The 14,454-nt window shown below is 33.6% G+C and overlaps 1 protein-coding gene across 1 annotated transcript in view; it reads right to left on the bottom strand.

Moving 5' to 3' along the window:
* Oamb (Octopamine receptor in mushroom bodies) overlaps positions 1–14,454 on the bottom strand; it is a 544,394-nt gene that overhangs the window by 263,959 nt on the left and 265,981 nt on the right. Inside the window, exon 4 of the mRNA XM_072525075.1 lies at positions 3,239–3,247. Within this exon, the coding sequence (XP_072381176.1) occupies positions 3,239–3,247 (9 nt within the window). The remainder of the gene's footprint in view (positions 1–3,238; positions 3,248–14,454) is intronic.

The raw sequence follows: 14,454 nt of genomic DNA on the forward strand, positions 1-14,454 counted from the left end.
CTTTCAACGGTCAACTGCTGAAAACCATAGTTATGGTTTCTAAAAATATGTAAAAAATAAGCTGCTTTTCATCGCTTAACTGTTGTCAATAATTAGGCGCGCCGCATATTGAGACGCAGGTGACGAAGGCAACGCAGCGTAAGACAGCACAGGTTTCTGTTTTCCGTAAAATTACATTACCCCGCGCGCATTGGAACGCAGGGCAGGGCAGCACAGAACTGTGTTTAAGAAAACCTGCCAGCGCAGTCGTCCGGACACAGATTCCTGTGCCACGTGCAGAGCAGTTTGTTTGTTTCTAGTAAAATTTTGTGTGGTTATATTCGAAATGAATGAACAATTAATCGAATTGGTGAGAAGCCAGACAATTCTTTACGATACCAACAATCCCAATTATTTAAAAGCTAAATTCAAGGATGAATTATGGAATGAAATAGGAAAAAAACTAAATTTAAAAAGCGGTAAGTTAAACAAATACTTTTAATTATATTAATTATATCAGAATAGTAAGTAGGTACATAGCTACTTTATTGTTAAGGGCATAGGCGCAAAAGTCGCCTGTCAAAATGTTAAATGTGTTTTAAATGCATTCATTGCATCCTGAGAAATGATTCTGAGAAAACTAATAAATATTTTTGAAAAATTTAAACGCAGAATGAAAGATTACATTATTACTGAGGGCTGAATGTCCCTGAAAACTTCTAGAATGTTTATTTATTTTAATAGGCTACATAGGTGAAAACCAAAGAGAAAATTTAGTGTGATTTCTAATTGCAAATATTTCATTCAAAAGAAACTTATTATTTATTCTACTTCTTTCGGCCTTCGATAATACGTCTCCTTTCAATCTGCGTTTAAATTTTTCAAAAATACTTATTAGTTTTCGCAGGATTCCAAATAAATCAATTCGTTTAAAACACATTGAAAATTTTGACAGGCTACATTTTGTACCTTTCCCCTTAACGCCACTACAAGATTTTTCTGCGTAAATAAAATATTAAAATTTTCCTTGTAAAACACTTTATTCTTGCCAAGGTATTCTGTATTAAAATATTGCGTAAAGTTTTGCCTTATTAGGAAAGCGTTTGATGTACTTCGGATATTATTGTTTCGCAATGAAAGTAGCTAACTTGTAGGGGGTTCGGTTTCGGTTCCATCCACGTGGCTACAGGCTTCTTTACAGCCTCTTAGGTAATTGTGCAGGACACAGGCTGCTTTTGTAACATTCACAACACTTTCAACTTTTATTTCAAAAGGCTTTCTGAACACACGAAATCGAGAGGCGAGAATTCCAAAGGCACATTCAACACATTGACGGGCTCGCGACAGCCTGTAGTTAAATATTTTATTTTCAAGATTATCATTACCAATAACGCTTCGTCTCGGATAAGGTCGCATCAAATTTTCTGTTAACGGAAAGGCTTCATCGCCCACAAAAACGTATGGCAAATGCACTTCAGCTGTACCAAATAAAGTGGGCTGTGGAAGACCCAAAGTTTTTCTCATCATTCTTTTCACAAGAGGGCTGCTTGAGAAAATATTACCATCGCTGAATCTCCCCATTGACCCAACATCAATGGTGGTAAATTTATAATTTGCATCACCGGTAACCATTAAAACAATGGAACAATGTTTGTAATTGTAGTATGAGGAGCCAGTTTTTGGTGGTTTATTAATTACGATATGTTTCCCGTCGACAGCTCCCACGCAATGAGGAAAATGCCATTTCTTCTCAAAATCCGATGATATCGCTTGCCACATTTCAGTAGTCGGTTTTTCTAAGTAAAGTGGTTGCATGTTGGTCCATATTGCAACAGATATTTCGTTTACTATTTTAGCAACTGTTCGATCCCCCATTCTATAGCTTTACGCTATGCTTCTGTAGCTATCTCCAGAAGCTATATACCTACAAAAGAGTTACATCTGTGTTACTATTCTTCAACATATCAAGTCTTTTATCACCTTTATTTAAAAACAAAACTTTGTTACAGGAAATGAGGCGAAGACACTTTGGCTTAAGCTTCGTAACTGCCACCGCGATGCACTGCGAAGACAGAAAAAGTGTCTAAAAAGCGGAGCTGCTGCTGTCATCATAAAAAAATAGAAATTTTAAAAACAGATGGATTTTTTGATTCCATATATGTCCAACAGATCACGTGAAGGTAATTTACAAGAAGATAGTGAAGATGAAGACCCACAACAGGAAGACTCCATAGTTGATCCAGAGAGAAATTTTTGACGAGGTGACGATTTTTAATGCTGGACTCTCTAACCATGAAGCAGTACATACCAAGTTTAACACTCTTAACAAACAATACTCGAAAACCTAATGTTTAGGAAGGATTTTTTCCGATCAGAACTTTCGTAAATTCCAAAATTTGTGCTTGACTTCTTAGTGGTACTTTTCCTCTGTGGACTATAGATTGTCTATATTATTTTCAATAAGGTATTTTTTTTAATTACAATCACTATGTCAAAACATCACAAACCCTGAACTTCCAAAGGTATCCGCATATCAGCCAAGAATATGCGTTTACTACTGTACATCAAGAAATGTACTGCCAATGTCTTTGTCACTGAATATATCTTCAAGTACAGATCTACTATCTAAAACTTATCAAACCAGCTAAAAAATGTACCACGAGAATTGTCTGGAAAGCTATAAAAATGTTGCAAGGGAAAGTTGCCATAACAAACGATCTTCGAAATAAAACTAACCCAGCTCAAACATTTTCTCTTCCAAACACTAAAAATTTAAATTACTACTTCGTTAATGTGAGTGAAAATATACATCAGCTACTTGCAATCAGCAATTCATTCTTTATAGGACCAGTTGAAAAATTTGAACTGATCCAAACAATCAGTATTATCCAAAGCAAATCTTCTTGTAGTACTGATGGATCCATAAAAATTTTCTTAAATCTCCCAAATAATGTGTTGGATGTTTTGGTTTCACTAATTAAAGATTCCTATACAAAAGGTATATTTCCAAAACACCTAAAGACAGCCATTATTATTCCTCTTTATAAGGGTGGGGGAAAATCTAATGCCTGCAACTAGAGATCTATTGCCTTGTCTATTGGTCCTATCCAAAATTATTAAGACACTTATAAAAGCTCGACTTTTAAATGTTGAAAACAACATTTTTTATCACCATGATGATACCAGTATCATCATGGAGTAACTCTAATATTGCAACTCTTTATGCAATTATAACTTCTGATCTACTTAAAATAAAAACCTGGTCAGACTCTAATTTACTCTCTTTTAACTTGGATAAGGAGCATTATCCCATAAAGGATCTCTGCAACCATTGCTTTTTAATAACAGCACGATCAGTATCGTTGATTCTGTAAAATTTCTTAGTATTTTTATAGACAGCAACCTTAAATCGTTTCTTTCATATTGATTTGTTAAGTAAGAAACTAGCCTCAGCCCATTATGCTATAAGATCTTTTTCGAAGGAAATCAATTTAGCATCTTCCAAAATAACATTCTTTTCATTGTTTGAGTCTCATCTTCGATATGGCCTTCCTTTTTGGGGTTCTAGTACTGATGCCCAACACGATGTTATTTTTAAATTACAAAAAAGAGCAATACGGTATCTTTTTGCCTCAGTAGAATAACACATTGCAGAAGATACTTCAAAAATCACGGGATTTTAACTTTTCCCCCTCTTTATATTCTAGAAACTGAAAAAAAAACGTAAAATTCGTAAACAACTACATGTTTTCCAGCAAGACCTAATCATTACTACTCCAGCAGAAATTCAACCATTGATGTGTATTTACCGATCTCGTCAACTGAAGTAGTAAAAAAATCTATATTATATTTGGCAAAAAAATTATACAACCATCTCCCTTTGCAACTTAAATCTACAACTTCTTTCGTTAAGTTCCGTAAATTGACAAAAGCCTATCTATGTGAAAGACCGTATTATTCAGTGAGTTAAGAAATTACAGTACGTTTAGGTACAAGCAACAAAGTATTTATATATATATATATATATATATATATATATATATATATATATATTTGGGTATCACATGCAGTAACTTAAACTTACTCGTAAGGTTTTATTATGCAATTTGTAATTTAGTGAAATTTTGCAATGTATTGTATATTTTATTTTGTAATATTTACGATTTATGTAAATTTAGTAAATTTTAATTGTTATTGTTATTTTTTTGACTTTTTGTAAGGTTTGTCTATAAAATTGTACAATTTTCAATGAAAATAAAGCATATTTCTATTAAAAAAAATCCTTATCTTTATTCATTCCTTCCAACACTTGATCATTTGATACACTCTCGATCCATGGTATTTTCAATAACCGCCGTCGCCGGTACAAGCACATTTTAAAAGAATCCAGATGTGACATAGTTCTTGTCTTTAAAGTCCATCCCTTAACTCCGTAACAGTGTACACAGTTCGTAGCATTTATTAGAACGTCAACGAGGTAGCCAGACTCAGGTTTTTATTGAATAATTGCGATTTTAGCACCAAGATCCCAAGTACTTAAATCTCTTTACTCTTTTCATATTCTGATTTACTATCCAACTCTTACATTGTTTGAAATTGTTTATATGAATGTCTCTAATGTCTCTAATAACATCTTTATCAACGTCTGTTTTGCCTTGCAATTCTTAGAAGGCACAGATTAAAGCAAAGCTCTGAATTTGGTTTCGAAAATTAGTTTACGGATTTTAATATCAGATGTCGCTATTTGCGTCTATACGAAGCAATGTTAGAGTTGCTTCCTAAGACAGAAAAGATTTAATTTCACGTTCGGAGCGACTGTTAAAGCCGTTCTGAAGAGGCCTATTAGGCCGAAATACGTATAAGCGGATGCATAGAAGCCCTGTACGTGAAATCAAATCTTGGCTGTCTTTTCCTTTTTATTCCGATATACTCTGTACGAGTACTAGAAACCAATTCGCTAAGAATTTTACTTAGTTGAGGAGATATGTTGTGGAATGCAATTTTTAGATTCCCCATATCTCTAATAACATCTTTATCAACGTCTGTTTTGCCTTGCAATTCTTAGAAGGCACAGATTAAAGCAAAGTTCTGAATTTGGTTTCAAAAATTAGTTTACGGATGTTAAAATTAGTTTACGGATGTTTATATTAAGTTTATTGATTGCCACGAATTTTGTCTTCTTTGAAGGCGCTAGTTTTGATTTATGTTATTGATTTTATTTATTAGGAACTGTAACTCTTTCTCATCGTTGGCCAGGGAGACCGTGTCTTCAGCATATTCAATTATAAATCTACATATGATGAATATTTAATTAACATATTAATACTGAGATGAAGTCAAGAATTACAGGACCCGACACAGCCATAACACAACGATTAGCTATTGGAAACGGAAGAGATGAAAATACTGAGGAAAATAACAGAAAAGTCGCTGAGAGACCAAAAGAGAAGTTAAGCAAAAAAAAAAATAGAATAATCACATAATCCGATGAGTTTTTTATCATTTTGCAAGGTTTCCGTGTTCATAACACCTTATTCAGGTTCTTTTTTCATTTTGCGTGATTTTCGTGGCTCTCAATTTTTGCACGACCACACTAAATCAAATATCTACAAATAATGTAACAAAAATAAATAAAATAAAATAGTGTCTATAATAAATCACGATATTTATGTGGATTTGCTTATTCTAGTTTTTTATTCGTTTTTATAAACCCAAATCAAAACAGATTTGGACCCACTCGAACAATAAACTAGTTAAATTAACATTAATGTGCTCGTAAATGTCAGGCAAGTTCCCTTAAATGTTTTATATCTGTCATAAAAAATAGATTGATAACACGCGAAACATTTTAATTTGAATACCAAGTTAAATATTTAAACCTTTGTGTGGCTGTGAAGTGGATAAAAATACTTTTTAGTTGAATTGGTCGCCTTAGCGGCATATTTTAAATAGAATATCCATATAGAAGATAATTAAGGTCAACAGATATAGCATAGAGTATTAGAATTTATAGTTAATTTAATAATATACAGTACATTCAACCAACTTACACCAATGAAGGATTAACGAAATTAAACACTATGCGGTAAGGGGTCAAGATGCAACACCACATAATACAAGTTATTGATTTATTAACACACACACACGCAGTAATCAACCCTGCCCCTAGGAACATGTGTATACCAATGTAAGAATGGGATCCACATGTCCGAAGATCAAACCGGTCACACCTCGCTAGTCGAAGTGGTACCTATCTGACCCCCAGGCTTTTCCACCACCCCTCCTCATCGTGTGACTTACGTGAGGAGGCTTATGATCTGAAATTTACTTAACCCTTAAATGCCCAATCGGGGTCACTATGGGACCCCAGACATACATTTTTGGCTATAATATCTTTATTTGAAACATTTGGCAACCGCGCAATCAGGTATTTGTGTGGACGTGTCTCCTACGTTTTCTGTTAGTATACCACGAACATTCGTGAGGTGCAGTGGTCTGTAAGAGAGATTTAGATAAGTGGGGTCTCGCTGTGACCCCGATTGGGCATTTAGAGGCACCAGAATATTTTTATTATTTTTAACATTTTTCGTCAGTTTACATTGAAAAATGGACCGTAAGAGAATGAAAATGACAATAAGCGACCAAGAACATGAAAAAATTATCCGAAATATAGAAGAAGGGATATCAGACTCCGATTTCGACTATGAGATTACCGACGAATCAGATAGCGAAGAGCAAGATGTTTTTGAGGAAAATGTTTCGGAAACTGAGGACAATTTAGAAGTCAACAGTGACGAGGAATCAGATGCAGAACCTACCGAAGTGGACGATAATATTAGTGAGGTTAGTGGTCCAACATATACATCCAAATCTGGAATGCAGTGGAATAGCCTACCTTTCGTGAGATCCAAGAGGCAACAAAAAAATATTATAAATGTACATCCAGGCTTAACAAACTATAGTAAAAATTCCAACACGTTTTTAGACTATTTCAATTTATTTTTGACCGAAGAGATGAAGAATGTCATATGCCTTCATACTAATGAAGAAGCTGTTAGGCGTTATCAAGAGTGGAACGAAAAACATCCGAATAACGAAAAAGAGTGGACGGTACTTACCAACAATGAACTGGATAGCTTTTTAGGAGCACTTATCAAAGCTGGTGCTTTAAGGTGTGGGAAAGAATCGACACGAGAGATATGGTCTACAGACACCTCAATACGCCGGTCATTTTTTACAGCCGCATTCGCTAGGAACCGATTTGAAGAATTATCGAGTTTCTTGAGGTTTGATGACAAAGTGACCAGGGTGGAGCGGAAGGAACAGGATAAGTTAGCGGCGATACGAGTAATTTGGGACATGTTCGTCTCTAACTGTGACAAAGCCTTTGAACCATACGAACATATAACCGTTGACGAACAGTTAGTTAGTTTTAGAGAAAAGTGTCCTTTTAGACAATATATAAAATCAAAACCTTGCCGCTATGGGATAAAAATTTGGGCTGCCGCGGATGTTAAAACATCTTATTTATCAAAACTTCAGGTGTACCTTGGAAAACTACCAGGTGGTAGAATAGAGAAAAATCAGGGATTTCGTGTTGTGAAAGATCTGGTGGAACCATATCATGGCAGTTAAAGAGGAATTACAACTGACAACTTTTTTACCAGTGTTCCTCTTGCTCAATATCTTTTATCTAAAAACCTTACTTTACTTGGGACCGTCCGCAAAAATAAACCTGATACACCACCACAACTAAGTTTGACAAAAAGACCTGCGGAGTCGTCAATATTTGCTTTTACTAAAGAATTAGCTATGGTTTCGTACATACCTAAAATACACAGGATGGTACATCTTCTTTCAAGTCAACACGATAGTGATATAATTTGTCAAGACTCTCAAAACAAACCCTTGATGATTTTAGACTATAATAATACCAAGGCCGACAAACTGATTAGGGAATATTCCTGTAAAAGAAGAACTGCTCGTTGGCCATTCAGGCTCTTTATGAATATTATAGACATATGTGCACTAAATGCCTATATTTTATACATTGAAAAAAATCCTGATTGGAAGAAAAATAATTTTTCACGAAGACGTATTTTCCTGTTACAATTAGGGGCTGAGCTTGCTCGAAACAACATGGAAAAAAGAGCGAAATATATAAAACATAAAGCCTATGTAAAATCTGCTCTAAAAGATTGTGGCATACCAATGGTAAACCCAACTACCGAAGTTGCAACTCAATCCGCCCATTCAGCTAAGAAACGTGCTCGTTGTTACCAGTGTCCGCGAAACTGTGACAGAAAAGTGAATACCGTTTGCTCTTTTTGCAAAAAATTTATATGCCAGGTGCACAGAAAAGAAGAAAAAACTATTGTATGTAAAAATTGCAACTAAAAGTTATATGCTTATATTATTATTTAATTTTAATTTTGTTCGAATTGAAAATAATTTGTTTCTAGAAAAGCCGTTAATTTTGTATGAAAAATAAATAAAAATTATTCAAATATGCTTAAAATTATTTTTAACCGTGTTTTCCTTTTAGTCAGTGCTAAATGACGTTACTAAATTGAAAATTTTAGTGGGGTCCCTAGGAGACCCCACATGGGCATTTATGGTTATTTTCATATCACGGGCATTTAAGGGTTAAGATGCCCTGGATAATAGGATATCCTCGGTTTTTAGTGAATGTGGTTATGCCACCTAACTGTAGGGGTAGCCACATCTAGGCTTTTCTCCCTATGGATTTATTAACAGTGCCTCACCATTTGAGTTCTAAAATTTATTTGAAGTCATACATTTTTGTGCTATCTTTCATAATATTATGAAATAAACGTATTTTTCCACATTATTAAAAAATGAAAAAAATTTGAACATGTGATTATTTTCTTCATTTTTAAAATCAAATTGACTAGTGTATTCTCAAATGGTAACATTTTAAAAATTCCTTATACGTATTTACTATTCTAATGATTTGGCAACGCTGTGGAGTTCTGGCGGCATAAATCTTGAATGACATAACCTTAAAGTTGTATTAAAAAAACCATACTTGGCAGTTCAAATCACAAATATGACCAACATCCTAATATCGAGCAAAAATATGTCCAAGACAAACAAATAATATAATTTTAAAAGTTTATACAAAGCATACGATCCTTTTCCGTTTCTCAAATTGTTTTTGTACTTGACACGTTGACGCACACGTATAAAACTTTTTCCATATCAGGTAAAAATCAACATGCGAGATTCGTATCTATGGCACTTTTAGCCCCTACGTCTATCGCCAGCATGATTGTCTGACAATTTTGTTAACGTTTACTGGAGAAAACCTTTAACCTTTTAAGATTCTTTTAAAGGTGTTGCGAATACGCCAGACGTATTGATTTGATAAAAATACCGAGCATGAAGATTCTTTAAAATCTTTTTTAATTTTGAAGATTATTGAGTTTTGTAATAAAACTATATAATTTAAAAAACATGTACAAAATGAGTAAGTCAGATATTATCACCTTATCCTTTGAGCTCAAAAACTAATCAAAGCAGGTCAAATTTAATGTACGCAATTCCATAATTATATTATAAATATTTCAGCCTTTTGACTTCATCATATACAACTTGCTGCAGACGAGATAATATAACATAGAGCCTACTTTTTTAAAAGAATTCCACGCAATATAAAAAACTGGCGATTAAACTAAAGACAACATTTTTGATCTTAGAAGTATAGTAAAAATCCAACATGCAGGGGTAGTAAAAAATTTTTATACATTTTTTATTTTGATGCCGTTAATCGAGGGCACTTTAATATTTATTTTAATTGCCGTATTGCCAGATTCCAGTAAGAGCCTCAGAAGGTATCCATTGAATTCTGACAGGCAACGGTGGGGGAAATATTTTTTGGACATCTACACCACAAGACACCCTGGCGTCTTTCGGCCGAATAGAATACTAAACCAGAAGACTCCAGGGTAGTACCGGATTAACCGTGTTCTGGCTAAAACCTTAATCACCGTTCCAGAGAGGTGGTCTTGCCACTCAATGATTAACTAAAATAAAAAACTAAAAATTTATAAATAACGATACCTATTACTGTAAATGAAAAAATGTTTCAGATGTTAGGCCATAAATTCATAAATAATATTAACCATAAATTTCAGATTCCTGGCTCAATTTCTTCCTCTGTCCTCCTGCTCCTTTTTCTTGATCACCGCAGAAATCAGACAGTGTACTTCTCTCTATTCTTTATTATATGCAGATGATTTGCTTTGGTGGCAATCAACCCAAAGGTACTACAATGGATTATTGATAAACCGGAAAAATACTGCAGAATGTGGAATCAAAGTTTTTTGTAGTCAGAAGAGGAGGTTGTGTGATTAGTAGAGACTGGATTATATGCAAAATGCATGTGCATACATATGCAGCATATTTGTGGGTTTCTTTATAAATGCATATGCTATTCATATACTTGATTAAGAGCATATTGCCACATATTTGAAAATATCACATAAATAAAATGGTTTTCTATACATATTTAGATAATAGTTTCGTGGAATTATTCATAGCAGATACTATAGTTTATTTTTATGAACGAGAGAGTAATTAGCATAATTTTAACTGGTAGCTCCGACCACTCCATGGGCGTGCTCAAGATTAATTGAAAAATTACTTTGAATAATTGTAAAAAATAAATGAATTATTTCAGTGTTACAAAGTGTTATATGTATGTAAACAAAAGTGACCTCTTTTATTACACACTATATTAGAACTGACTGGCCTACATTAAAAAGGGTTTTAAAAAATTCACATTTTTTTTAATTTTTAAAAATTACAAAAGAGAAAAAGAGTTTTTAAAACCGTCTAAGTTATGTTAAATAGATGAATAAAAATATTAATATAAAACTAACAGCTACTTGTTACAATTTCAAATCAGATTCAGAAGATGAACTTTCAGAACCAAGATTTATAATAACTGGCTCGATCATTTTATAAGTAATATTGTCCAGCTTCCACATTTTTTCCTCTTCTTTAATAGTGTGATTTACTGCCTTTTCCTAGTTTTCAGGTTTTACATTATTTACGGCCTCCAAAAACAACTATTTAACATTATGAATTTTAAAAGTGGTATTTTTCTTGAAACTTCACTCTTTATCTGTGCCCATACCAGTTCAATCGGGTTTAATTCACAATGATATGGTGGGGATCTAAGTACTGTCATTCCACGATTTTTGGCAATTTCATCAATTTCGTATTTTTTAAATTTTTCTTTATGAAGGGCACACAACGAATAAAGTTCCTTTCTTATAGATCCGGGATGGTACGTAATATTTTTTGAACTCAGCCAATTCTGCAAGTCTTTTTTTAACCACTTGGTTGTGGGCAGTCCTTCTATAAGTCTGGAGTGATAACTTGCATTATCCATTACTATTACACAGTTCTTAGGAAGAAGATCTATCATTTGTTCGAACCATTCTTGAAAGACATCAGCGTTCATGTCTTCATGGTAGTCACCGGTACGAGTTGATTCAAAAGTTAATAAACCACCTTCAACAAAACCGTCTGAACTGCCAATGTGTACTATTATCAGCCTGCGTCCCTTTCCTGATGGTGAGTTTAAACCAGTAGATAAGTTATTTACAAAAGCGTGCCTTTGACTTGTAACAGTTTCATCCTGCCAAAATTTATTTGGTGTATGACCCTCGTTGATCCATGTTTCATCAAGATAAAATATTTTTCTTTTTTGGTTTCTCATTTCCTTTATGGTTCTTAGAAAATGTCTTCTCCATATGACAATATCGCTTCTTTCTAATAAAATAGACTTTCTGGGATTCTTTTTCCAGCGGAAGCCTATTTCTTTTAAAAGTTTCCATAACGTACTTCGACTCATTTCTGGGTAATCCTTATCATCTCGAACTGAGACAAGAACTTTATCCAATGTTGGAAATTCTTGTCTAAAGAAGAATTCATGCACTTTCCGTCGAAGTCCTTCTTTAAAATGATATTCTATTTGAAATTTTGGTTTCCCTGGAGCATTACGTGGCATTTGAAAACTACCACATTTCTCTTCTTTAATAACTCTGTAAATCGTAGATTTCCCAACAACAAGTGTATTGCTAACTAACTCAACGGTCTCATCAACACTTTCACATAAACGTTTGTCTGTAAATGATTTAAAACAATTAAATATTAATGTTTTTTCATTAACTGTTAGAGGACCAATTTTTCGGCGTTTACACGGCACTTCCAAATTTTCCATAACACTAGTATACACAATAAACTGCACCTTGCAACTGAAGTACCTACTTTTAGTGAACTGTTAAGAATTTTGAATACGCCACTTGGACCTTCCTATATACAAAATGGAAAAACCCACTATCACATTTTCTGTGGAATAAGTTTAGAAGGTAATTATCTAGTCAATTACTGTCGTAGATTCCTGGAATTAAAGAATTAAATGTTTGATTGTTGAAACCCTTACTTCGTGGAATGCACTCATTTCAGATAAAATAAAACGTTTTATTTTATCTAAAGAATTAAACTTTATTTTGCAAATAGGCAAAGAATTAAACTTTATTTTGCAAATAGATAAAATAAAACGTTTTATTTTATCTAAAGAATTAAACTTTATTTTGCAAATAGGTAGGTACTTATTAAACTTTTATTGGTTATATATAACCAATAAAATAAACATCTTACATTTCTTGCAAATTCATTAGTACCTGTTAACCTCCATCACTCCGACACTGGCAACCTTATTTAGGGATTAGTAACCCTCACAACTATTGTATTCTATTCTGCTCCAACCTTTATACCTGGTGGTCATACTCAATTTAAAATTGTTTTGCTATATACTTCTGTAAACTTGTTGACAAATATCTGTTTTTCATTGAGTCACCCGTATCAACAGTTTAGGGATTTTCATACATAATTTATTGTTTTATTACTCTCTCATACATAAAAATACACTATAGGTAAGGTAACTACGAAAAAATTTTATTACAAATATCTACTAAATCTACAAGTTTTATTGTTTGAGAAAACCCATCTGGGAATTATTTATCAGAAGAATAGGGCCAACATGCAGGTAGGTATTATACAGTAAATTCGTATTTAAATTCTCTTTACCAGCTGGCAAAGCAACTTGTAATTGTTAATATTGTGCTTCTAAAATAAAAATAATTTCCTTTTTGAAAATATGCCAAAAGTAGCGAAACAAAAATCAAGTCTGTTGCGGAGTTGGGTTGATGGCAACAGTGCAATGAAGATTAGAGACAATGAAATTGTTTTCTGTACTATTTGCGATAAAAAGGGGAGTCCACTTATATTTTAACGATTCAGAAATTTAATTTAAAATCTCATTTTTGCAAGAAAATCGGTATACCTATACTAAACATGTAACAGTTTGACTATTGGCGGTAGTTTTATTTATTTTTACGCACAACAGGCCGTTAAGGCCTAGGGCTTTTTTTTAAACATAGTCCTAATATTAACTAATTACAATTATTTTAAACAAAACTTTAACTTAAATATGTATAATACAACATTCTTAACTACTCTGAAACAGCTGGTGGACAATATTTCTCTATTCGCTTCTATTTTGTGCTTTTCTTATCCAGTCCCTCACCTTCACGTGTTTATGGTCTTCCTCGACTTTACTAATCCACCTCGTTCTGGGTCTAACTCTTCTTTTGGGGCCGATTAGTTGTCTAGTTATAACTAGTTTAGGCATTCTGTTTGCTGCCATTCTTTCCACATGTCCCAACCATCTGATTCTTTGTGACTTGACAAACTTGGTAATGGTAGGTTCTTTGTATAAAGCAATTAATTCATTGTTGGTTCTTCTCTCCCAACCATCTTTTGTCTTCCGTCCTCCTCCGAATATGCGTCTCAATATTTTCCTTTCCGATCTTTCCAGAGTATTCTCTTCCTTCTTGTTTAATGTCCATGTCTCACCGGCATATGTTACTATGGGTCGAATTACTGTTTTATTATTCTGAGTTTACCTTGTCTAGAAACGTATTTCGAGTCCAGTGGGGCTCTTAAACTACCGAATTTTTTATTACCTTTTGCTATTCTGGATTCGAGCTTCCATTTCTCTTTTCCATTTTCATCGACTACACCCAGGTATTCAAATTTGTTCATCTTTTTAAAACTATAGCTTTTACCACTTACAGACCTCACACTTAAGTCTTCTTTTTCTTTTCCCTTCTGTCCCTTCCATGATCATATATTTGATTTTGTCTTCATTTAGTTCCAATCCAAATTTCTGTGCTTTTTCAATGATTTTCTTCACAACTCTTCTATAATTCTTTCTCGGTTTTTGCTAGGATCGTTAGATCGTCAGCAAATGCCAAGCACTGGTGCTCATGTTTCATGATCCTTTCTTCCACCTTCATGCTGCATTTTCTGATCACAGTTTCTAACATTAAGTTGAATAATGTAATGGATAAAGGATCTCTCTGTCTCAAGCCTTTTGCA

The sequence above is a fragment of the Diabrotica undecimpunctata genome, chromosome 3 (genome assembly GCF_040954645.1).
Source record: "Diabrotica undecimpunctata isolate CICGRU chromosome 3, icDiaUnde3, whole genome shotgun sequence".
In the NCBI taxonomy this organism is placed as follows: Eukaryota; Metazoa; Arthropoda; class Insecta; order Coleoptera; family Chrysomelidae; genus Diabrotica; species Diabrotica undecimpunctata.